Source organism: Bemisia tabaci, chromosome 2, assembly GCF_918797505.1.
Source record: "Bemisia tabaci chromosome 2, PGI_BMITA_v3".
Classification (NCBI taxonomy): Eukaryota; Metazoa; Arthropoda; class Insecta; order Hemiptera; family Aleyrodidae; genus Bemisia; species Bemisia tabaci.
The window spans coordinates 17,157,010-17,183,181 of NC_092794.1; the positions used below are offsets into that span (position 1 = coordinate 17,157,010).

At 35.6% G+C, this 26,172-nt stretch overlaps 1 protein-coding gene across 18 annotated transcripts in view; it reads right to left on the minus strand.

The window, feature by feature from the left end:
- Nucleotides 1–26,172, minus strand: part of sls (sallimus) — a 277,774-nt gene that overhangs the window by 183,287 nt on the left and 68,315 nt on the right. For all 18 annotated transcript variants that reach the window (XR_011899246.1, XR_011899249.1, XR_011899248.1 and 15 more), the window contains 29 exons: nt 23,854–24,006; nt 22,794–22,879; nt 21,964–22,188; nt 20,520–20,731; nt 19,863–20,184; nt 18,570–18,716; nt 17,739–17,977; nt 16,804–17,033; nt 16,077–16,220; nt 15,532–15,789; nt 15,039–15,182; nt 14,259–14,525; nt 13,064–13,602; nt 12,121–12,385; nt 11,519–11,655; nt 10,406–10,667; nt 9,518–9,661; nt 8,745–9,002; nt 7,863–8,261; nt 7,005–7,148; nt 6,375–6,629; nt 5,759–5,902; nt 5,251–5,508; nt 4,481–4,624; nt 3,368–3,625; nt 2,700–2,843; nt 1,481–1,619; nt 884–1,140; nt 398–537 (listed from right to left, as the gene is read on the minus strand). Coding sequence is in view for 14 of the 18 variants with exons in the window: in XM_072296789.1 (XP_072152890.1) it covers nt 398–537; nt 884–1,140; nt 1,481–1,619; nt 2,700–2,843; nt 3,368–3,625; nt 4,481–4,624; nt 5,251–5,508; nt 5,759–5,902; nt 6,375–6,629; nt 7,005–7,148; nt 7,863–8,261; nt 8,745–9,002; nt 9,518–9,661; nt 10,406–10,667; nt 11,519–11,655; nt 12,121–12,385; nt 13,064–13,602; nt 14,259–14,525; nt 15,039–15,182; nt 15,532–15,789; nt 16,077–16,220; nt 16,804–17,033; nt 17,739–17,977; nt 18,570–18,716; nt 19,863–20,184; nt 20,520–20,731; nt 21,964–22,188; nt 22,794–22,879; nt 23,854–24,006 (6,314 nt within the window). In the remaining 4 variants the exon portion in view is untranslated. The remainder of the gene's footprint in view (nt 1–397; nt 538–883; nt 1,141–1,480; nt 1,620–2,699; nt 2,844–3,367; nt 3,626–4,480; nt 4,625–5,250; nt 5,509–5,758; nt 5,903–6,374; nt 6,630–7,004; nt 7,149–7,862; nt 8,262–8,744; nt 9,003–9,517; nt 9,662–10,405; nt 10,668–11,518; nt 11,656–12,120; nt 12,386–13,063; nt 13,603–14,258; nt 14,526–15,038; nt 15,183–15,531; nt 15,790–16,076; nt 16,221–16,803; nt 17,034–17,738; nt 17,978–18,569; nt 18,717–19,862; nt 20,185–20,519; nt 20,732–21,963; nt 22,189–22,793; nt 22,880–23,853; nt 24,007–26,172) is intronic.

The window sequence follows — 26,172 nt, forward strand, 5'->3', positions numbered from 1 at the left end:
TTACTATTCAGGTTTTATTGCAAAATAAAAAAAAAGTTGCACAATATTAGCAGCATTGAAATCCTCTTGCTCCTTTGTGTTGAAATGAAGTCAATTCTTCCTTGGGAGAAAAATGAATATATCTTTGCAAAAGCAGTGGCACTGTTTTATGATTAACAGGGACACCTTTGTTTTAAACGCAACCTGAGGACCATCAAGAAAGGTCAGCGACACAATTTTCAAACAGACACGGATTTTAGCTTAACATTTTTTGGTAACATATTCAAAATTTCATCAAGATTCAACTAAATCCAGAATTTGATTGAATACAGGTTTCATCTCCTATCAGAGTAATTATTAATTTTGTAAGGAAAGATAAAAGAGAAGAGACTTCAAAATATGGACGACAAAAAATTACCCTAAGCTCTGAAACAAAGCGTGGGGGGATTTCAATGGGTTCTTCAATTTCCAGTTTTGCTGGTCTTCCTTGAGCTTCAAGTTCACGGATCTTCTCCAAACCATCAGGATGCTGTGACTCTAGATAGATACTGCGCCGAGCTGTAAAACAAAATTAAGAATGTTTCTTCTAAAATATGCAAAAATACTAAAAATAAATTAAAAATTATGATTAGTATTCAGCTTCAAAGACTGTGAATTTGAACAGCACATGATAGTGTAAAAGAATGCGAGGAAAGAAAATCATTGAATGATATTTTCCAAGAATTGAGGAAAAACGGAATTAGACTTAGTCTTAGAATAAAATTTTGTGCGGGAGTAGAATTTCTTGTTTTATTTTTTCTTAATATATTTTTTCAATATTAAATACATTTTCAACCAAAATGTCTCATTCCAGTGTACTGTATATTCTGTCAATATTCCTGAAATAAAATAGGAAACCACTCACATTGAACCTTGATTTCACATGTATTGACTGCTTCCCCATGTTGGTTAGTTGCTTTACACATGTAAGTTCCGGAGTCCTCAGGATAGGCGTAAAGTATATCCAGGGCAACATATCCAAAATCATGAGTGGTCCTGAATCGATGGCCTGTCTTAATTGGGACTCCATTGACAAACCATTCAACGCGCAGGTTAGCATCGTTGATAGGCTCCACGCGACACTCCAGATGAGCATGGTCACCTTCACGCAGTGCCTCTAAGCTGTGAACGAATGAACACAGAATGAAACTTGATAATTTCTGGTAGCTTTTTTGTAATATTTAAAGTCTAATTTAAAGACTACGAATTAATTTGGAATTTTGTGTCGAAAATTTGTGAAAAAGGATCATTCTTTAGATTTTATAACTTCCCGGATCGTCCTGTTCAAAAATATTTTTTCAGCGAAAAAACTGTTGCTGTGCTGATCACTGTTTTTTTGCCACATGAACTTTGATCCATGGTGCATTCTTAAAGTTCTTAAGTAGAATTTTCGGGCTTACTTCGCAAATGAGGAAAAACAAACCTGCACTAATGATATTTAAAGATTAAAAAAATGGGTTACCTGTTCAGAGGCGTGATGAAGACCGGTCTCTGAACTTCCGGCTCAACTTCCTGTGGTTTGGGACGTTCGTACGCCTCTAACTCACGGATTTTCTTTAGCCTTTCTTCATCAAGCGTATCCAATTGCAAACTGGATTTAGCTGAAAATAGGAACAAAAAATCATCGAAATCTTTCCTCCACTACTTTAGGAATTTAATGTGCCCTTATTTCTGTCTTATATCCAACGTCCTCCTTACTCTATCTTCACACAACAATAATAAAATTTAAAGTGGTTTTTATTCTCAAATATGTGGATGAAATAAAGAATTTTAATCAAATTTTCCTCCCCTTTAATGATCCTTTAAATAATATTTTGCAATGGTTACCATTATGAAAGCAAGAAGATATTAGTTGAAAAGAATGATAATTATTTTCAACTAGAACTTTGATCATCAAAAATTATCTTTTACAATTCCTGAAATCCTGAAGCGACATACATGGAGACACTAAGCATATGCTTAAGTTACTTAGTAGGTACTTACTTTAAAAGAATACATCCGACAGAAATGCATCAAAACAAAAAATGGTGGATATTATAACCTTGAATTTGCACATTGAAAGAACTTAAAATTTCTCAGCATTTTCATTAAGATTAATTAGAAAAAAAATTGTTGAGTAGAATAGAGAGGAAATTTAGAAATAACTGAGGACTATTACAAATTTAACAAAATCATTATCATTACTAAATTTTGAAAGGAAATGTGGCAAACTGGAATTATTTGAAAAACTAAAATTTAAAAGAGGTTAGGTTAGATGCAAATATCATTGATATGGCAACCGTGAAGACTTGAAATTTTTCATGAAATGGGGAAAATTCATACAAATTGAATTGAACTGAATAAAATGGTGCTTTTTAAGGGAAATAAATTCGAAATTTTCTGTAATCCAAGAAACTGTTAAATGTAAAAATAAATAAATAGTGAAAACAACAGTTACTTAAATAAAAATAAATAACAATGATAATTATTGAGTGTCTTCCTGGGAAAGGGCAGAGATATGAGAGAAGAAGAGTTGCTTAAAAAATTGGATGAACATCCTCATCGTAAAAAGTAATAATTTGGGGTTATTGGGGTGTATCTACGATTGATTCACTTGAGATTTGTCATGAAAATCTATTTGTAATCATGGGATAAGTGTTTACTTGGTATTATGAATGGTAGTATTGTTAGGTATTACTTACAGTCAACCGATACTGAGCAAGTAGAGATAGCTTCTCCCAAGGAATTTGAGGCTTTACACATGTAAGTGCCAGAGTCTTCAGCATATGCATACAAGATATCAAGTGCAACAAATCCAAAATCATATACAGTTTTGAAACGATGACCTGCAATACATTGAATACACGAATCAGTCAATTTGCTCATATTGAACTTAATCTACATGCAAGGGAAGAGGAATGTGCAAAAAATTATCTTTTTTGGAAACATCGTTTAAAGACGATCAATAGATAATATATTTTTCCATCAGTTTTAGAATTATGGTTATTTTTCTAAACAAACTTTGAAATTCTTTATTTTGGTTCATTTTCAGTGCGTTGCTCTTATAATCTTTTTATGCTGCCTTTGTTGCGTTTATTGCAAATCCTTATTTTGATTTTCAAAAGTGATTTTTATTACGAATTTTATATGTATTCATCATAAAGTAGTTTGAATTTTTTTCCGTTGATTCAATGATAAGTTCAATGACAGAGAGCTGAATTCAAATCGTTCTCAGAAATTTTTGAACCAATTAATATTTGAAAGAGTGTAAAGGCAGTGAACTTTCATACAAATGAAAGGCAAATTTTTATTAGATCAGCTTTGAGTTGATCAGTTACTAAATTGCGCCTTTCTTTTAAAAAATCATCACCTTGAGGTATCGGCCTTCCATTGCAGAACCACTCGACTTTCATTGTGGGATCATTGACAGGCGTCAGCGTTGCTTCCAGGTGAGCAGACATGCCTTCTGCAAGGTGTTCAATATTGTTCAGACCACGTCCAAACATCGGTTTCTCCAAAAGAACTGTTTCCTCTGTTTGAACTTTTTTGTAGCGAGAGTCATCTTCAAGGTACTGGATCTTTTGTAAAGCACCTTCGTGCTGGGTGTCCAAAATGATCGATGACCGAGCTAAACAACATTCAAGAATAAAAATTGTCAATACATAGATGATACACGATGATGAAAAAGTAGGAATAAGGTGTTAGGAAAAGAGAGAACAGATAGTAGTTTGATAAAAAATTATCTGTTAGATTTGAGTGACGGTGACAGCCTCAAGTAAGGTTAACCAACAAACAACAATGCAGAAAGTCCAGAAAAATGTGGTATTTTTCTCCCCTTGTGATGATTTTCTCTTAGGTAAATATGCATATCCATAAAATATGCGCTTCATTTTTCGGTACATTCAAGCTCCAGCGAGAAGGTAAGAGTATTCAACTTGAACTCATTGGCAAGTCATGACAAAAATACCAGATTATAATTGACCTTTGTTAGAAACTACTGAAAAATCCAGTAAATAGAAAAAACTTTTTTTTTTTTTTTTTTTTTTTTTTTTGCAGCAACAATTCTACATTTGGAATTCTGCTTGTGGAAACCATTCTTTGTACATAGTTGGCATACATTGCAAGGTATAGTACAAGACTGAGCTCCAGAATAGTATAAATTAAATTAGTTTTCACCTTCGTTGGATGTTTTTTTTTTTTTTCTTTCTTTCTTTTTTTTCTGGTTCTCATCCCCTCTTAATGGGAACAGAGTAAAAAAAATGTCAACCTTGACGGCATTTTGTGAATGTGCTCATCGCGATTTTTGAGCCACTTTCCATTAGATGAATATCTTTTTTTCACTAGAGCTAAACTTTATGAAAAATCTATCTTCCACTAAATAGCAAGGTATTAAATAAATTTTCGGTATGGAGAACTGGCACAGACCTGAAAAAAAATCTGGTAAATTGTTAAATCCAGTTAGAAGAAATTAGGATTAACTTACATTGAACGTGCAATTCAATATCAGATGTGGCTTGGCCGAGTTTGTTGACAGCTCGGCATGTATACTTTCCAGTGTCTTCTCCGTAGACCGACAGAATATCCAGAGAGGCAAATCCAAAATCAAATGTAGTTCTAAATCTGTGTCCTGGATAAAAAAGGATGGTTGTCAGTAAGACAAAAATAGAGATTGAAATCCTTGAAAATGTTGAGCACAAGACAACAAGAGTATGTGTGTATTTTTACTGCATGTTGACAGAATAGAAAACTCCTCATGAAAGGTGATATTTGTTGATACAATATAATAATGTCAGTGAGTCAAATAAGACCGGATAGGAGTAATTCTTGGATTCTTGCAATGGAGCGCAATCGTTTCATCCAGAGTTATCAATGGAAGGGATAAAATTCGATAGTTCATTGTAATCCTTCTAAATCTTATTGAAATCAAGCTGACTATTTGCTCTCATTACTTACAAATTTCAATAAGTCTGGTTGCAGAATGCAAATAGGATCCTCGCTTAAAACCATTTAAGTTACTAAAGACACTCATTACTGCAGCAGGTGGCCTATGTTCTTGCAAGATTCTAAAAATAATTTGTTCGTTGTTTACATATAACATAATAGAAATCAATGCTCTGCTAAATTCTGTAACCTTTGCATTTCGTAGGTTTTTTTTTTTTTTCTACTAAAAAAACCTTTGTAAATGCTAGTTAACAAGCACTTGGGATGCAATTAAAAATCTGCATGATAACTTGAATTTAATGAGAATCAAACCTGTTTGTAACGGTTTTCCATTGTGATACCACTCCAGTTTCAAGCTAGGATCTGGGTACGGCTCAATACGGCATTCATAGTGGGCATTCTGTCCCTCAACTAATTCTGTAGGGCCATTCAGCTGAACGGTGAAATTGGGAGCTTGCGTAACTTTGATTTCTTCTTCTTCTCTTCGCTGGTATTTTGTTTGTCCTTCTAGCGTTTGTATCTTTTCCAGAGCGCCTTGATGCTGGGTGTCCAGTTGTAGAGATGCTTTGGCTATAGGGCCGAAAGAAAAATAGATAGATTTCAACAATATGGATTTAAAACAAGAAGATGGCGAATACATTGTCTTTGTGAAGCCAAAGCTTGCAATCAAGCAAGGAAAATTGGGGCTGATTATTTTTTAATGTTACGCTCATCTAGAGGAGTGTTCAAAAAGAGTAGCATTAATTCTTAACATTTTTATTGAAAGTATAAAGTTATGAAGGGAAAGATAGAGAGAGAGTAGAAGAAAGGAGGTGCTCACATTGAACAACTAATGTTGCAGAGGTGATGGCTTGACCCAAATCATTCACGGCTCTGCAAGTGTAAGTTCCAGAATCTTCAGGGTAGACATACTTCATGTTCAGTGCCACATAACCAAAATCGTGCATTGTTGTGACACGATTTGCTGCAATAAGAAGGAGAATAATTGGATCAATAAAATGTATGGTTGACATGGAGTTTGTTTTTATAAAAATACTAATAAATATTTTTAAGTTAAACTAAGGAATCAATTTATTCGATATAATATTTTTAATTCGTAAACTTTGCAAATGCATTATTTGCAATGCTCATTTCATCGTTGAAACAAGTCTTTCAATAGTCTCGACCAGTAGTCAACCTTGATGATTGACAAAATATATGGTTAATTATTATGCTAGTTTGACAGAATGGAGGGTCACAAACATAATACTATGGAACTTTTTCAAGTAGGTAAAGTATTGTCATTTCATTTTTATGAGCAAATACCAAAAAAGTTATGATAAAAAAAGATGTGAAAAACTTCAAAATAATGCAAAGTTAATCGCTTAAGGTATCGTTGACTCTCTTGAGAAGAATTTTTGAACAAAGCATGAGCATACATTTTTTAATCAACTTACATGCAGTGATGGGGACGCCATTTCTCAACCACTCAACTTTGAGCCTGGCATCACCTACAGGTATAAGCCTAGCCTCAAAGTGAGCAGCCTGGTTTTCTGCGACTCTCAAATCTCTCATAGGTTGTGTGAAAACAGGAGCTTGATTAACAATCTCCTCTGTTACAGCAGAGCGATGGTAGCGCGAAGAGTCCTCCAGCTGGTGAAGGCGGCTCAGAGCATCTTCATGATGAGATTCAACAAAAATGGATTTCTTGGCTGAAATTAGAAAAGACAATTTATCAATAACATAGGTTGAAAACCAGTTGAAGGCAACTTCGTTTTGTAATTTTTTAAATGTTCTAAAATATTTGAACAATCCGCCAAAGGAAACCATGGAAGGAGTGACTACATGAAGGTTCACTGCACACAAAAACTTACCTGCAGCCATGCAATAAACTAGTAAAATATTGAAAGAAACTTGGCCCCTAAATCTACAAAAAGTGCACCTTGGGCTTTCATTTATTTTTTCATATTATGACAATTAGGTAATATCTTTTAATTCATTGGCATAATTTTATTTTTTTCCAGTTCAATGGCTGACCCCAAGTCAATCTTTTATGATCTTCTCCTAATAGGAAAATTGATACCTACACTGAACATTTAAGGCAGCTGAGGTAACAGCTTCACCCAAGATATTGTATGCTCTGCAAGTATAGGTTCCAGAGTCTTCTGGTAAACAGTGTGTAATGTCCAGCGCAACAAAACCAAAGTTGTTTGTCTCAGTGAATCTTGAACCTGTGAAAAATAGAAACAACGAGTTAGTACAAAACCTTGGCAGAAAAAGGTTTGCATCCCTGAATCAACATGAATATTTTGTTCACAGACAGACGACTTACTAATTTGAAGAGTTTGCCGAAAAAGGGTGTATTGTAAAATTGGTCTTTGTTTTAAAAATCAATTAAACAGCATCTAAGAATTAGAGGCAAAAATATGCAAAGCCACTTTGAGCTCAAAGTTTCAAATGCGATTTGCACAAAAAGGAATTGTTCCACGACGCCTTTTTGCAGGCAAACTTTCACATATTATTAGAGCTTAAAAAGCACAAGTATGAGGTTGACATCATTTACTGGTATCTTGTTAACTATTGATAAAAAATAAAAACTTACAAAACCCAAAATTTTGGATGTATGCCATAAAGACCTAGGTAGCTTCTACAATACCTTAATTTAAAGTAATCTTGTGACATGTACATAGCAAAATTATAATCATATTTTCATATATCTTTTTCACATCAGTGCGGCCACTATGACCAAAAAAGCGCTTTCACTGCCAGAACTTTATTAAGATGAATTCAACACCTTTGTAGAAGTCCAAAAACTATTTTCCGGGCAAAGAAAAACTCATTATTATGAGAAATACAACTGCTTATGGAACTTCATAAAGATAAACAATTGAACCACATTTAAATACATTTTTACCAAGAAAGGAAAGTAAACATCAATCACATACCTGACTTTAGCGGAACATTGTTGTGGAACCACTCCACCTTCATTGTGGGGTCAGAGACAGGAATAATTCTGCACTCAAAATGTGCTCGCTGGCCTTCCTTGATATCACAGTTTTTCAACGATGTAGTGAAAATCGGAGCTTGCGACGTTGTCTCCTCAACATCTTCACGACGCTGGTACCGCGCACGGTCTTCCAAATAGTGGATCTGTTCAAGACCAACCTCATTTTGGGTTGAGGTCACAATTTGGGCTGAGGAACGACAAGTTAATGTGACTCTGGTTTCATCAACGCCAACTAAGTTTGAGGCACGGCAAATGTAAGTGCCAGAATCCTCTGCTATAAGGTCGATGATGTCCAAAGCCACATAACCAAAGTCGTGGATTGGTCGGAACCTATGCCCTGAAAAAGAATAATTCATAATTTAATGTATGAGTTGAATTTTTAAATTTTATGTCTGTCCAATGCAAATTCAATTAATGGAATTAACAGATTATTAAATTACAAATTCCAATACATTTATTATATCTTGATCTGGAAAATTTTGCAATTTTTTCTCTGATACTAAGGATTTTGAAGCCTTCATGTCTCCTTCTTCAATAGAATCCTAATACATTCAGACCATTTTACAAATCATTATTTGACCTGTTTTTTAACATTTTGAATCAAATGGCACTTAACATCATTCCTCTATCTCTAAAGTGTCTTGCCACAATACAGCATTACTTCACAGTACTTGGTGAAATTCCTACCTCTCAGCTAGAGATATGTAAATTCATGCCCATATAAAAAACTGGTGATCACCAAACTGGAAGAAATCCGCCAGTTGAGGTAAAGACAACCTATTTTTACAGGAAAATGAGAAGATGGGTGATTAATCCTTACCGATTGTGACTGGTCTTCCATCTTTGAACCATTCAACTTTAAGATTAGGGTCTGTCACTGGTTCTAACTTGCACTCAAAATGAGCATGCGCTCCTTCTCGTTGATTCTCTAAAGGTTTAGGTTTGGTCAAGAACCTCGGTTTGATCTTGATAACTTCATCTACGTATTCAGTTTTCTTGTAGCGAGAGGAGTCCTCCAAGTACTGAATCTTTTCCAGGCCACTTGGATGCTGTGTTTCCAAGAGTAAGTCTTTTTTAGCTGAAAAATTAAGGGTTTAAATTAAGTTTTTTTGTATATTTTAAGACTCGGTGTTTGGAGGTGCTCTGTAATATGAAACATTTACATGCTCCTAATTAATTCTCGACAGTTCAGGCTGTTTTACAGCTGGGCACAAGATCAACAAGATATATGAACACGCTGAATATTAAGGGAATTGCCAAGTTTTTTTTCGATTCAACGCTTCATTGATTAATTTTTTTGCAGAATCTTAATGGGGTTATGTAAAAAGGTAAATTTTAAGGATCATGAAAAGTAAGAGCGCTTTCACTTTCAATTTCATTATGGCTGCTAAATATTGGGACAATTGTTGCATTATGGTTTACTTCCACAACTCTACATGTTAGACATTCATTAAAGACCTTTAGTTCATTTCAGTGTTTCTGATAACATCATGTCAAACAATCTTACGTCACACTACTTTCCATCTGATAAATACAACACACTGAAAATACAGCATAAAATAATCAAAAGATAATCCGTAAAAAAATTCTTACCAATTATTCTAACAGAGCAAGATGTTACTGCCTCACCAAGCTGATTGCGAGCTTGACAGGTGTAAACACCTGAGTCCTCTGGATACACACACAGTAGATCCAAGGCAACATAATCGAAATCGTATGCAGGTCGGAATCTATGTCCTACAAGAGTAGAGAAAAAATTAAAATAATTCATGAAAGAAATTCGTTTACATTCTAAGACAGTAAAACGGGGAAAAGCGGTTAGGAATTGAATTAAAAGAACAAAATTTCAAATTCAGAACGGTTCCTTTTTTGATATGCCGATGAGATGACATTCCTACGACAAAAAGACAATATCCAACATACCTAAAACTATCTAACTAAAACTGTGATGAATATTTTATTACAATACTTAAAATTATTTGAAGGAAATATTTAAAATCAATTTTTTTTGTTTTTTTAATATTTCACTTTAAAATGTATATATATATGGCCAAAGTGGGAAACAAGGTACCTCCATTATGTTGTTTCAAAATTATTGCCCCTAATTTATTTTTTAAAAGAGAAACAAGCCAACTTACTTAGCTCTAAATTTATGCAGTATACTGTGCTAACAGAGATGAAAAATCAAGGTAGTTTCCAAGAAAATACATTGACTAGTTTCCCAATGAAAAAATAATGTATGACAGGAAATCTACAACTTCAAAAACGGAATTACGCGGTTTTGCACTTCGGCCGTCAATATATCTTCTGAATGCCTCTCCAAACCTAATATCCCTACAATAATCCTGCAAGAAATTGAAACAAATAAAGTAGCGTAAAAGGATTGCAAATCAAACATTAGGCATTGACCACCGGTAGAGGTAATAGTAAATGTATGTAGTAATGTATATGGAGGAATTTAAATGGAGAAATTTTACGTACCAATTCTAACAGGTCGGCCATTGACAAACCAATCGACTTTCATGGAAGAATCTCCAACAGGCTGAAGGCGACACTCAAGGTGAACGTTTGTACCTTCAACAGTCTCAATATTGTGTAGCGATTTAGTGAACTGTGGTGGCTGCATGATTGTGGAATCTTCGGTAATATACTGGTGATGGCGTGATCCTTCTTCCAAGTACTGAATCTGCTCGAGGGCTGATTCATTCTGCGACTCCGTTATGATATCTGAACGAGAGGTAACCTGGTACAAAAAAAAAATCAATAAATAAATACAAAAAATGAAATGATATTGTATTTAAATGCAACTGGGGGAAAAGACACATGGAATACTGAAAAAAACATTTTCTTATGACACTTTTGTAGTCTTCCCTGACATTTTGAGGTTTTCTCTGATATTTTAAAATTCATTAACATTTTCCGGTTTTCCCTAAATGAGAAGACCCTACATAGTTGTTTCCTGCAGTTATTGATACAAGAAATACAATGATTAGGGTGAAATTGCTCAGAGCATGGTCCCTGTAGAGAAATAATGCTTCCTTCTGCAAAGCAGTAAAAAACAGAGCGCTTATGACCAAAATCTTCCAAAAGTATTTTTTCCCAAATTGTTGTTATAAGAATAGAAATGGAGAAATTGCAGGTGTCTGCAATTTTGTGAGTTGCGTGTTTAAGTGGAAACCACTGAGTCAACTGATCACGAGGATACCCTTGGTTTCTGAATTGAAAAATTATTGAAGGAGATATGACAAAATGATCTAGTCTGGTAAAATACATATGCTTCAATGGGAAATGCGACCAGATGCCGTCATTATGCAGTGCATTTTCTCACTTTTAAATCTATTTTTATATTGTTTTTCACGACAGAAAAAAATTACAAGAAATACTGCAAAATCAGCTCTTTAAACTTTCTTCGATGAAGCAAATAAACATTTGTGAGCAAATTCTTGATAAAGAAAATAACAGTGAACTCAATTCACTTAATAATTTCGAATAATGCAATGTGCCAATCGGCAGAGCAAAATGTAAAACATTACGTAAGAGCCCCTCAGGTTGGAACGATGAAGTTTAAAATCTAATAATGAGATGAAATCATACCCGGACACAAGCAGATGTATGAGCAGAACCCAAATGATTTGTGGCACGCACAGTGTATTCTCCTGAGTCGATGGCAGTGACATGAATGATATCCAGAGCAACATAACCGAAGTCATGATATGTTCTAAATCTTGATCCTATTACAAGAAAAAGCAGAGACTTGGTGCTTAAAAGTTTCAAAAATTTAAACAAAGAAATCATTGAAAAGGCATCTCTCAAATCGAAAACATAAAGGTATACCGATGCTTACAACCTGAATGCAGAAAAAATAAAAAACCAATATATTAGATGGATGCTCCACAATTGTGCAACTGCTTTCCACTGATTTGATTTCAGGATAGTAATTTGGCAGACTTATGCTATTTCGGTTCAATTGGTACATTCCATAGATTCAGCTTAAGTTCAAATTTTTAGAGAGATTTAAAATTTTGTAAGATATGATTACAGTTGAGAAAAGAATTGTTGGTTAACCATGCAGTTGTTTATAATTCGCAAAAAAATTGCCAGAAAAGACAAAAATTTTATTCACTAATTGTTTAAAAGTAAAATTGAACTGCCACAAAGAGCTTATGGACTATGAAGCAAACATAAAGAGCACTTACCAATCGTAATGGGTTTCCCATTTTGGAACCACTCAACTCTCATTGTTGGATCACCCATTGGCTCTAGGCGGCATTCAAGATGAATATTCTTTCCTTCGCTGACAGGAGGAGGATCGCTCAGTGGCTGGACAAATATTGGTTTGGATTTTGATATTTCTTCAATCTGGTAATGCGGTTCGACAAACTTTGAGCTTTCCAAGTGCTTCGTTTTTTCATAGGTGCCATGATGCATACTAGATGTATCAATACTTGCACGAGTTTCCACCTTTATACAAAAGTATCAAGTGTTAATTGGTTCAATTCAATTTTTACATCAACACTGAGTAAGTTGCTTATAATAGGTTCAACCTGAGACCTCTAATCCTGAAAAAACAACATGACCTCAAAATATGAATCGAAGATGGGCATTATTTTTTTTGATGAATTTCTGATGAGATTAATCCTTTGCAATATCGATACCAAATAGCCATAGCAATATAAAGGGCAGAGAAGCAGGGGAAAGCAAGGAGCTGTAAAGTCTCAGCGGAGGTTGAATGAGAGTTGGACGTATTCATACTTAGAGGGATTATAGGCATAGGGTTTTCGTGCAAAATAGTTCCTTTTAGCACGAATAGTCCAATTCTATATTAGGAGGGGGAGGGGTGCAGGTGAGAGCATGACATAGGGGGTGGGGAGGAGGCAACTTCGCTTAAGTACCAGGAAGGGTAGAGGATGCGCTGATATGTGGAAGTGACAGAGCACTGTTATATGTTATGCTCATAATTTTATAACCTACAGTGAGATTGATTCTTATGACTTAATCTAGTCAATTTTGAAAAATCGTTGCTATCCAAAACACTGTTCATCATCAGTTTTCATAACTGATGAAGAATAGAAAAAAAAGAAACAAAGAAAAAAATTAGTTGCTTCTTGCTCTTTAAGAACATTAAGAGTAAAAACTAACCTGCATTGATGCCGAGAGGTTGGCTTCTCCCAGAGCATTTCTTGCAACAATGGTATAAGTTCCAGCATCTTGTGGTCTGACGTCCAAGATATCCAGGGCAACATACCCGAAATCATGATACGTTTGAATACGGTTGGCAACCATTAACAACTTCCCATTGAAGTACCACTCGACAATCAATGATGTATCGCTCTGAGGCTCAACTCTTGCCTCAAAGTGTGCTTGTTGACCTTCTGCAATCTTTGTTGTGCCTTTGAGAGGGCCTAAGAAACGAGGTTTTTCTGTAACGATAACTTCTTGCTCCTCTCTGCGACCATAACGTGAGGAGTCCTCAAGGTATTGAATACGTTCTAAACCGCCTGGGTGATGCGATTCTGAGATAACATCTTTCTTGCTTTGAACCGTGAGCTTGGCAGAAGTGTGGGCTTCACCAAGCTGATTATAGGCACGACAAGTGTAGGTACCGATGTCAAATGTTGTGACCTGTTTGATTGTGAGAGCAATGTAGCCAAAGTTAAAGAAGGTGGTGATCCTGGAGCCTGTGGACAGCAAAATTAAAACAGATAATAGTAATTTATAGTAAAATCTTGATTATCTGGCCTAATTTTCCAAAGTAAGGAACGTTCTGGCAAAAAATAAGAGAAAGAAAGCAGGAAGTATAGATTGAGAGAGCCTGGAATTTTGAGGCTCCTTACTCTTTAACGAACTTCCACAAACTTCATGTAAATTCTTTGTTAAGCAAAAAGCTTAAATTTGCTCCTCAGCAACTTATCATGTTCACTGTCATGCCCATTACAGTGAATGTTTTGTTGTTGATTGCACCAGGCCTAGGACGAGGAATAGGACTGAGAATAAACCAAATGCTGGTTAAAAGATACGCAGCGGTCAATTCTTCATATGATGTTAATAAATCTGTTAGCCCAATATTTTTCTGTTTGAAACAGTATTGTATTTTTGAAGAATCATTTCCTCAACTGTACTTTGGTTAAATGAGAAAAATTGAAAGGTAGGTGATCTCATTTTTCACATCCTTTCCAAAGGAATTAAAAATAATCTGCAAAAGTCCCTTTATAAATAACTTCAAGATGAGATCTGCTCATTATTGAAAGTATATTTAATACATCTGTGAATGTAGTTATTGCGTAGTTTTAAAGCAACTTATGTGTTTATATGAAGTAAAAAAAGAGATACATACTTGCTTCGACTGGTCGACCATCTTTAAGCCACTCAACACGTAACGTCGAGTCACCAAGAGGTTCTAGTCTAGCTTCAAAATGTGCGAAACCACCCTCTCGGATGTCCAACTGATCTTTGATTGGCGATTTAAAGACAGGTGGACTGATACTCTCGGGTGGTTCTGCCACCATTTTCTGAACATGTCTTTGTTGTTCTAATGCTTCAGTTTCATGGATGTAACGTTGCTGCTCCGGAATACCCAGATCCCCTGTGACACTGCTCCGAGCTAATAATCATTGAGGAAAATTATTAGGTAGAAGAAACATAATGGAATTCAGAAGATAAAAAAAAGATTAAACTAGTGTAATTTGATTAAATTTTAAGATTTATGCTTCATTTACAAGTAGATCAGAGTATTACTACAAAAATATGCTGACCATTTTACAATAACAAAACAATACAAGAATTATTGAATCTATCATTGTCAAAAAATTGTAGAGGACATAGGTAGTTATAATAATAAAATTGATGTAACTATATTATTTTAGCACATCTAAAGAAGCTGATGAGGACTTAGGGAAGCAATGTATTACACCCAGTGACAAATATTGAGTAAAATATTTTCATCATAATCAAGTACATGATAAAAATCGATGATTTCATCTATTAAGAAATAAATGCACACAATAAAAACAGTAAAATCGTAAAAAAAGCAATTATTATTGGCAGAGCAAAATTGATCCATGATGATTCTATAGTTCATTTTTCTTTTTAAAACAATTTGACACAGAAAACTTACCGAACACCTTCAAATTGGAGGTTGATGTAATTTCTCCCCAACGGTTAATGGCTCGGACGGTGTACACTCCAGTATCTTCTACTCGGAGATGCAAGATGTTCAGCGATATGTAACCAAAGTTGAAAATAGTCGTGATCCTGGAACCTGTGGGCATAATTAATCATTAGTTTGGAAGAGGGCAAAATTAAAAAATGGAGGTTAATGGAATGTGCAAATTGTATAAAACAGACTGAGAATAAAAACTGATGATTCATGTGCGCAGGAAAAGTAAGTATTGATAGCAATTTGCAAGGTGATGGTTTCACTGCATGCAACATTGCACGGCTGAAATGCTGTAACAACTACACACTAAACTAACACTAAATTTTAGGGCCTAACTTGAACTATGAATCATATTGAGTTTAACTAAAGGGGGAAAAATTGGAATTTTTGGAATCTTAAGAAAAGGATATTTAAATTTTTAATAAATTCGTAAGTCATAAAAATAGCTTACTGGCAGTGATAGGTTTCCCATCCTTGTACCACTCGATTTTCATTGTAGGATCGCTGACAGGAGTGATTTGAGCCTCAAAGTGAGCATTGCGTCCTTCTTGCAGCTCGCCTAAGTGGTGCAAGGGTCGAATGAATGCTGGCTTTTGCGCTGTAATTTCCTCTTGACTTTCTTGCCGCTGATAGCGAGAGTAATCCTCTAGCTGCTGGATGTACTGTAAACTGTCAGGGTATTGGCTGCTCCGTTCGATCTCTGCACGACCTGAATGAAATAGAAAAAATGTTGGTATTCTTCCGAAAAGTAAAAGTATGCATCATTAAAATTGAATTACACTTCATAGTCACAGAACAATAATCCAGTTGTTCAGGCGACCCTATTTTTATCTCGATGTTGCTCTCTATAGGATATTAAGAAAATTGGTGACTTTGATAAGTCTATCTTTGCTGTCAATCCAAGCACTTTATTTCACTCTTAGATTTTCTCCAGGCTCAGAGCCCTCCTTTTCTTAATAACAGACATTCATCGATAAACTTGTCACAGAATATTACCTGTGACTGATAGCATGGCACTTGAGTCAACACCTCCCGATGCGCTGGTCACACGGCACGTGTATTCTCCACTATCTTGTATGATAACGCTTAAAATGTCCAATGACACAAAGCCGTAATTGAACATGGAATTTACTCTGGAGCCTGAAAAACCGAATAAGAATTGATAGATTAGACACACATTTCAATGTTTAAGCATGGGAAAATGAAAAATAAATGAATATAACTATCTCCTTTGGATCTTTACCTCTTATAAAGCTATTTCACCATGGCGAAAACTGGCACCTGTCTCCTGAAGTGTACTGTGCCTTATACATGATCTCTATACCTGCTTTCCTGAATGTTACAATTAAGGTTAATTAGTACAGAAAGTTCCAGCCTTCTAAAATTCCCGCCTGTCAAGTAGTTTTCCACATTTCCCCTGGAATTTTAAGTGTGGCTTTCTTATTTATTCATCATTGATTTTTTTGCTTATTAGGTATTTGCTTTAATTCGATAGTAAATATTTTGCAACTGAGCAGTTCACAGCACTGTGACTGTCCGCGAGAATGTATTAGGTACTATCGCAAATCTCTACGCTTAGCAAGATAAAAAAAGAGGCAGAACTTTTAACAATTTTTCCACCTTTCCATACTTTTGAAGCCTTTCCATAATTCCATGCACCTGCCTCAGCACTGGATGAGCACTCCCACATTTTCCACATCCCTGAATATAAGACTGAACTTACTTGCAGGAAGTGGGTGTCCATTAAGGAACCATTCAACTTTCATTGATGGGTCCCCAACAGGTTCGATTCTGGCTTCAAAGTGTACACGGCCACCTTCATTTTGGGCTTGATCTGATAGAGGAATTATAAAATGAGGAGGAGGATAGTAGCGGTCTTCATCTGGATGCGGTGCGTGGGGCTTGGCTCTTTCCACGTGTCGCAAATAAATAATTTCTGGACCTGGTGCTGGTCTGTAAAAAATTGTGAACAAATCGACTTATCATAAGAGACATAATGGAAAAACTAAGCGACTGCTTTTCTCCAATAATTTGATCAAAATTTCAGTTTGAAAGAGCTGGTCAATACAAAAAAGAAAAAGCTTTAAAAGTTGTTCATTTTCAAAAACAAACAAAATGTATTTTGCAGGGCAGTTATTAAACCAATGTAAATATTTTTACATGCAAATAGTATTTTAGAAAAAAAAAGACTTCAATAAGGTTGTGGTATTTATTGAAAATCTGGAAGGTGTACAGCACATAATTTAATGAGCTTAAAATGGACTTTTTGATGACGTCTAAATTTGATAGTTAATACAAAATATTTCAATTTGAGCAACTGAGGACCTCAATGTTGATCCAAATGAAGAGGAGATAGCTTAAAAGCCTTCTACAATCTTTATTGCATTAGACTTATTGAACTGAAAGCGAGTACTTCAAACTAAAAAAAAAATGAAACTATGATAAAAGAGAATTAGAAAAAAGGCATTTTCAACTTTTTTGTCTAATTTATACATTTCACACTGATTCACTTTTTTGTCCAAGCTGAAATAATTTTCAAAATATATGAGTATACTTAGAAATGAACGGTCGAGTCTCATATTTTTATGCTTCTTTCAATCTGTGTGATTTGCTTCCTTGGTTTGCTATATCTTAAAGGCTTAGAGATGAAATACTTACTCAGGTTCTATTACTCTAGTTGGTCTAGGCAGATTCAGTCTCCTGGGTTGATCATCCTCATGAACATGAGGTCTTTCAACAAACAGCCGCGCGCGAGTGGCTGTAGAACCAGCAACATTTTGAGCAGTGCATTGATACCACCCAGAGTCACTCAGCTGCGCGCGAGAGATGTCTAAAACAGATGCACCACCATCTGTAGACACACTGATGGTTGGTCCTGATGAAATTGGCACACCGTCCTAGCAAACAAAACGATAAAATTCCATTGATTATTTAGATTTAGAGCAAATAAAATAAGTGTCGGGTGAGGAGGACAGCATTACCTGGTCTTTAATAGACTGTTCATGTTCTATCAATTTTAATCATAAAATCATTATAAATATAATTGACTGAACTTTTAGTAAACAAATAAAAAAAAACATAAATATTATTTTCCTTACTTTTATCCTCAAATATTCCGAATAATTCACTTTTTAGATAGATTATGCATTGCTGGAAGCAAGATGTTGACTGAAACAACTATTAAAGCAATGTGAAACAGAGGGAATAAGATCAGTGTTTTGGAACCAGAATTTGATTTATGCTGATTCAAGGAAAAATGTAATTTCACCTACTTTGACTCGGAGTCAACCTAATTTGCGTTTCATAAATAATTATTACTTTGACAATACATATCTTAGGAGTGGCAAAAATAAAAAAAAAATTAAAAATGAATGTAAAAGAATAAAACAGCTTTAGTTTTAATTTGAAAATCAAATAAAAACAGGCAATTTTCTTGCCATCAATCAGTGAATGCTGATAGCTTAGAATTATGAATAAAATACTCCTCACTTTCTGCCATGAAATCCTTGGAATGGGAGTACCGACAGCTCTGGCCGTCAAGTTGACTGGTTCTCCTTCTTTGACGTGCACAGAGCTGAATCTTTCTACAAATTTTGGCGCTATAACTAATTCTTTTTCAATAACATTAAGATTACACTGAAACAAAAAAAAGGTACAAATGATAACCATATAAAATCTTGAAAATGAACTCAACATCATCACATATCATAATTAAGTTGTTCAAAGGGAAAGTGGTAAAAACCCCTTAAATTATTTCTGAAGGCCTGAGGATAATTCAGTTCCACAAGAAACCTAGGAATTGAGGAAATTTGAAAGAGGTGTGCAAAAATGTGAGATTGCAGGTTACATTAGGAAATGTACCTACAGGCAATTTTGAGAGTCAATAATCGCTCCTCCCGCCAATGTTTGCAAGCACAAGCATATAATGAAATATTGCAACCATGAGCCCACACAGCAGTTTTGCACTATAGTCCACGCCACGAAAAGTGGCGGGTGAGGGGCGGAGACAGTCGGCCGGTCTAGTCTATCGTTGAAGGGTTGAAGCGCAGGTATTGGCCCGTAGTTGAAACGGGGTAACGACTGGGCCAATACCTGCACTTCAACCCTTCAACGCTAGACTAGACCGGCCGACTGTCTCCGCCCCTCACCCCCCACTTTTCGTGGCGTAGACTATAAGATTTCACGACTAATATTCAGTGCGGAACTTGCAATCACAATCTGCAATTTTGAGCGAAAATACTTCAATTTTATTAACAACCTCTCGATTTACCTTTGAGGGACCTAAAAAAATGTCTTGCTTTTTTACCTAATTTTATTTTTTGTTTTTTTTCCCTTCATAAATGAATTGTCGACGTTAAACTTTCTATGAGGTTTCCCGACACAAACTAAAGAGAAGAAAGTGCAAGAGAGATACTGCTAAGCTAAAGAAAAATGCTGTATGAACATTCAAGAGTTGCCAAATTTCCTCCGATGGAATGTTTATGTTCAAGTAAACTTATGAATATTTTTTCTCGAAAATTTTAAGATAAATTAGATCTGAAGAAATATTCACAGATTTCCCTGAAAAGAAATTTAGCAGCATCTGATGGCTCATACAGTAATCTTCCTGAGTTTTGCAGCTTAAGAATGAAACACAAAAATAGCCCGAATAATTTAACAAAACAAAAAACAATAAAATAGGGAATCAAGGCTAAAAACGAACAGAATATGTTTTGGGGTGGTTTCAACTCCCTCCTTGACTATGAAACAAAAAAATAAAATGGCAGGATACAGAACACTTACTTGGAACGAGGTTTCACCAGCTTTATTCCTTGCCACGCAAGTGACTACACCAGCGTCATTACGACTGACACTGGTGATCATAAGAGCATTATTTCCTGATTCATTGACTAGAACCTTATGAGTGGCATCATCACAGACCGGTCTGCCGTTGATGTACCAGGTAACATCTGGGGCTGGCTTTCCTGTCACTCGACAATCAAACCTGGTCATCTTTCCTTCCTGAACATCTCGATCTGGGCATACTTTCAAAAAGTTAGGTCCTAGCATCTTAACTTCATTACTATCGATCACAGACTCTACTTGTTCCACTTGGGACATTTTTCTGTAAAAAAGAGAAAGATTTACATTGATAGGATGCAATATTAAAGCAAATCATGTGAAAAGATAAGTCTAGTCTGGTGAAGAAGTCAAAGAAAAGTCAGTCTAAAAATGTGACATGCTTTGATTTAGGATGATAACAGCTGCAATCGCTGGTTGTTCAACATACTTTAGCACAAATCAGGCAAAGATGAAAAGTCACTCTGATTTTTTTTGAGGCAATCTGAGTAAGTTTTGGTTCCCACCATCTGTACAATTATTATTATGCTAGCGAAGTCAACGTTTGTTTATAATGAGAGAATGTAACTTTTATAGACAAGTAACTTAACTTCAACTTACTTTTCATAATAACTATCATGAATTGCCGCAGGCTCCACAGCCAGGTAGGCTGAGGAGACAATACATCCTTGAGGATTTTCAGCGAGTAATGTATAGTGTCCAGAATCCTCTGCGGTAATTTTTGTGATTTTCAGAGTAGCTTGTTGATTTGAAAAATTCATTTGTACTCTCTGAGATGGTAAAATGCGCTGTCCGTTTTTGAACCATGTTAACTGCAAAAAGAAATTCAGTCTTTTAATTCATCACCAAAAGCTTCCTATCAAAGTATTTATACACAGTGATGGGGGGGGGGGGGGGGCATGCAAGGAAAATATTGATAAATCATATGTACATTTTCTTTAATTTTGCATCCTGTTAATTTTGATTTCAAACAATTTTTTTTTTTTAATTTTGGAGGACTCTGAATAATGAGAGAGAAGCATCTGGAACCCAAATTTTGAAAGAAAAGTTCACTACAGTCAGGTTTCCTATATTTACTCACTAGTTTGATTGACAATTTAAACAACTTTTATTACAAAGCATGATCTTGCTTGATGAAGAAAAATCAATTATCGCTGATAGTTAATTTTTCTAACACAAGAGTAAAACTCACGCAAGAATAAAAATATTTTTGATATTTGACACAGTCTCATTCCATTTACTTCAATTATTGGTGTTTTTGGGGATCAATGGGCGAAATACTGAATGTGAAAGATTTGAGGAAGTCTTAACATAAATGAGTTAGATGTACGAGAAAAAGGCATTATTCGACATCCAGTAAAGTATTTTTGGCTTGGCCTTGATCCAATTCCATTATGCAACCTCAAGCATTGCTTCCAAAGCATATATAGATATACATCCAAAGAAACTTTAAATCTGCAGTTTTAAAGTTTCATATGATACTGATATACACAAATTGGCTGCCATCAAAATTGAGGTAAATCACTCAAATGGTTTTTTACATTTTCTTTAAGTATTTATTTATTTAAATTTTTGTTCGACTACATGTAAGAGGAGTCTTATTCTGGAGCTTAGAAGAAGAAAAGAAATTGGTCTTCCATTCACTGATGTTACCAGGTAAAATACCGACTACATTTTACTGGGCCAAAATTTTTCAGGTTCAACAAGTGACTTGAACTTATACGTTCATGATTGTTATCTTTGTTCCTAGTCCAAATCAATTTTAAACTTGTTGCATCAGCACCTATATTTTTTGAGACTAACATAGAAAAAGAAAAACCCAGAAAACACAGGAGACTTAGCAACAGCTTCATAAAAGCAATGGGACAGTCAACAGGTTACCTTGCACGTTCTCTTTTTCCCTGCTGGACTTGGGTTATTTTTTGTAGGAAAAAACCAAAGGAGAAAAAACACTGAAAGGAGAGGTAATTAATTATTTCAATGAGTGTCAATGGCAGCTACAAGGTGAATAAGATACTTTAGAGAGGTCTTGAGTTACACTTACTCTAGGTTGAGGGTTGGCAGATATTTTAGTAATAAATGTGGCATCAGAGCCTTCGACTAATTTTGAGTTCCTTGGTTTCTGAGATATTCGCGGCGCAGTGATTGGTCCAGGTGATGGTGTAGTTGTTAATTGCGCATCAGTTTCATTGATATAGCGACGCGTGATGGACTCTCGGAATGAGACTTCGCGCAAAATGCGATATTCGAATGTGTCAACTTTGAAGTCCTGTAAGTAAATACAAAATAGTAAGAATAAATAAAACTCAAAATTTACTCAGGAAACAAGAAGTTCCTAAAATTTTCTTGGGAGGATACGCAGGAATAAATGCGAATTGAAATCTGGATGAAGTAAGGAGAAGTTGTGTTTTTAAGACAGGAGGAAGACTGAGACTCGATCATAAAGCTTTTCCAAATGGATATCAATGGTTAGGGTGCAAAACTCCATGGGTACCTCCATTACAGTGTTTCAATATCTCTGCTCCAATTTTATTTTTTTGGACTGAAACAAGCCAACTATATAACTTGAAATTTCTACAGAATGTTCTGCTAACAAAGAGGATAATTCAAAGAAATCTATAAGAAATTATGCTAGCTAGTTTTGCCAAGAAAAGAAAAGTATGAAAGGAAGTCTGCAGCGTTGCAACCAGAGATAGGTGGTTTCCCACTTTGGGTATCCATATAAAGGTACCTTCCGGAATTTAAACTATACGTAAACTGTATCATGAGCTTAATATTACACTCAATTATATAAAATCATACGGATAGCAGGTCTTGCTAACCATGTCACAATTTTTATTTTTTTTAATATTTTTTTTATTTTTTTATACTCACTTCTTCTACAACCGTATGACCATTGGAATAAATATTTTCAGCCCTATGATTTGTAAATTGAGGTTGCGGCATCTGTTGCAGTTGGCCTGGAAAATTAGAGAGAAAAAACGATACTAATTAGTTTTATTTTTAATATTATTTTCTTTAAATGAAAATAGTTTGTTCACTGTTATATAAATCATTTCCATGTTACTCCTAACTGAATGACTAGCTTCAAAAACAGACAAACTTGAGATCTGTTCAGATTCAAATTTTCAAACTTTTGATTTAGGTTTTTTATCTTCCGAAAAAATATTCATTCCTAACTGCTGCTTAGATTTTTTTAAATTGACTTATTCAGATAAAAGACTCATGCCGGACATTTGACTCAATTGTCTTTCATTTGCTGGGAGATTTTCAAAATTCTGAGTTAGGCGCTTTTCAGAGCACGGCATTCGTGTTGCTTCTGTAACACTAAAGACATTTACGTTGCACTTGTTTTTCTTTCTATTTTTGAATTAACATACCTACAACATCAAGTTACATGAATCTTTTTCAACACATTAAACGCTCAAACTCTCCCCCTAAAAGAAGAAGAAGAAAAAAAAAAACCATTCTAAGAGAGCAACGTGCTTTGATTTTCAAAAATGACAGCCTTCTGAACTACCATAAATTTCTCCTCATCAGTGTACCATGGAGATCAAAATTGTAGGAATAAAAAGTTAGGTAAATGAACCTGGAAGCAATTATACATTATGAGTTGAAAACTTGTTCCTTCAGAAGGCAAAGCGTCAACCTTTACAGATCCTATCAAAGTAAAAAACCCTATCATTATCATGCTCTTATCTACATCTGGCTCCACACAATACAAGAACGACCAAATTTCACAAAAACTTCAGCTGCGTTTGAAAAAAATACCCATTATAAGGTAGTGAAGGTTGCGATGCTCAAGGCTTCATTTTCGGACTTGATTCTACATTTATCAAGCATAGATAAACAGGCAAATCAACATGAAAGCAAACTGCAGGGCCTGCTCGTTGTCGAAGCACAGACAAGAACTAAGGTGAAGTATGAAAATTACCTTCTGGTTGGATGAACACAGCACAAATGGCTTCTCCATACTGGTTTCTTGCTGAGCAAACGTACTCCCCTTCATCGCCGGGACCCACTTTACGGATGAGTAGAGAAACATTCCCTGTTTGTTGCTCATACCTCATCTGGTACTTATGGGAATCTAAAATAAGGCAATTAATTTTAAGTGGACTGCAATTTAATGGTTACGAAGTGTCAATGAGGTACCAACAAGGGATTCTGGTTTGAGATGATGATAATAAATAAGGCTTAATACTTGAAAACAAAGAACATTGCAATATCCGTAAAGGGTATCCCGGGATAAGCATGTCAAAATGCCCTTGTGAACGGATTTTTATTTTAACCATTTTAAGTCATCAAGGGTGTCCTAAAACTTAGGTTTTGGGGAATTTTAGCCCCCCAACCCCTCCACCCCCCCTCAGACCCCCAAAAACCGCTTTTTGGGGCTATTTTTGACTATGCTAACGTCTTTTCCTCATAACTTTCGTAATTTTCGTTAGAATTGAACCAAAATTTGTCAGAATCTACATCAATTAGCTTAGTTTTTGTAGAAAAAAATTCATTATCATCGGATAATATTTTAGCTACTAAAAAAATTCGTAAAATTTTTTAAAAAAATCATTTTTTTTCCTTTTTTCGCGCTAGGTGACGTATGGAAACGAGGACACAAACAAAAATTGCCTCTTTTCTTAAGTTATACATCCAATAAGATACAGAAAAAATTTCGTGTTGATCGGAGTGGTGCGCCATACTTAAAAACGCAATTTTCTAACCTCAAAACGGCCAAAATGCCACCATAGCCTCCTTTGATGACTAGGCGTGGAGAAATATGTAGAGAGAAACATCCGGTTTTATCGTCTCACCTCTTAAGTGATCCACTTAAGTACCTTGAGCCAAAATTTCGAGTTGATCAGAGTGGTGCGCAACACCCAAACACGCAATTTTCTAACCTCAAAACGGCCAAATTGCTCATTTCGGGTGATTTCGGCACCCATTATTACTCCGAGTCAAAAAATAAGAAGAGGGACATCCGATATTATTGTCCTTCCTCATAAATTAGACACATAAGTACATTTAGTCGAAATTTCGTGTCGATCAGAGTGGTGCGCAACACCCAAGCACGCAATTTTCGAACCTCAAAACGGTCTAATTGCCCATTTCGGCTGAATTCGAAACTCATTATCACTCCGTGTCAAAAAATAAGAAGAGGGACATCCGATATTATAATCCTACCTCATAAATTAGACACTTAGGTACCTTGAGCCAAAATTTCGAGTTGATCAGAGTGGTGCGCAACACCCAAACACGAAATTTTCTAACCTGAAATCTCCCAAAATTCTCATTTTGGCATTCATTATCACTGTATGTCAGCGACGAGCCCGCTTGAAAAGTGCATGATGCACATTTCAAAGTTCATTTTGGCATCCTACAGCGTAGCAGACCCGATCACTCAGCGAAACCTCTGAACTCCCAGGAATTATATGACAGTAGGGAGGCTCGCTCATCCCCCACGTAGAAGCGTTCCCTCCTCCAAACTTCAATAATACGTAGTAGTGCACTGAGTACTGGCAAATTCTAGTAACTAAATTAACAAGAAAACGGCGTGTTCGGGTGTTGCGCACCACTCTGATCGACATGAAATTTCGACTAAATGTACTTAAGTGTCTAATTTATGAGGTAGGATTATAATATCGGATGTCCCTCTTCTTATTTTTTGACACGGAGTGATAGTGGGTTTCGAATTCAGCCGAAATGGGCAATTAGACCGTTTTGAGGTTAGAAAATTGCGTGCTTGGGTGTTGCGCACCACTCTGATCAACTCGAAATTTTGGCTCAAGGTACTTAAGTGGATCACTTAAGAGGTGAGATGATAAAACCGGATGTCCCTCTTCTTATTTTTTGACACGGAGTGATAATGGGTTCCGAATTCAGCCGAAATGGGCAATTTGGCCGTTTTGAGGTTCGAAAATTGCGTGCTTGGGTGTTGCGCACCACTCTGATCGACACGAAATTTCGACTAAATGTACTTATGTGTCTAATTTATGAGGAAGGACAATAATATCGGATGTCCCTCTTCTTATTTTTTGACTCGGAGTAATAATGGATGCCGAAATCACCCGAAATGAGCAATTTGGCCGTTTTGAGGTTAGAAAATTGCGTGTTTGGGTGTTGCGCACCACTCTGATCAACTCGAAATTTTGGCTCAAGGTACTTAAGTGGATCACTTAAGAGGTGAGACGATAAAACCGGATGTTTCTCTCTACATATTTCTCCACGCCTAGTCATCAAAGGAGGCTATGGTGGCATT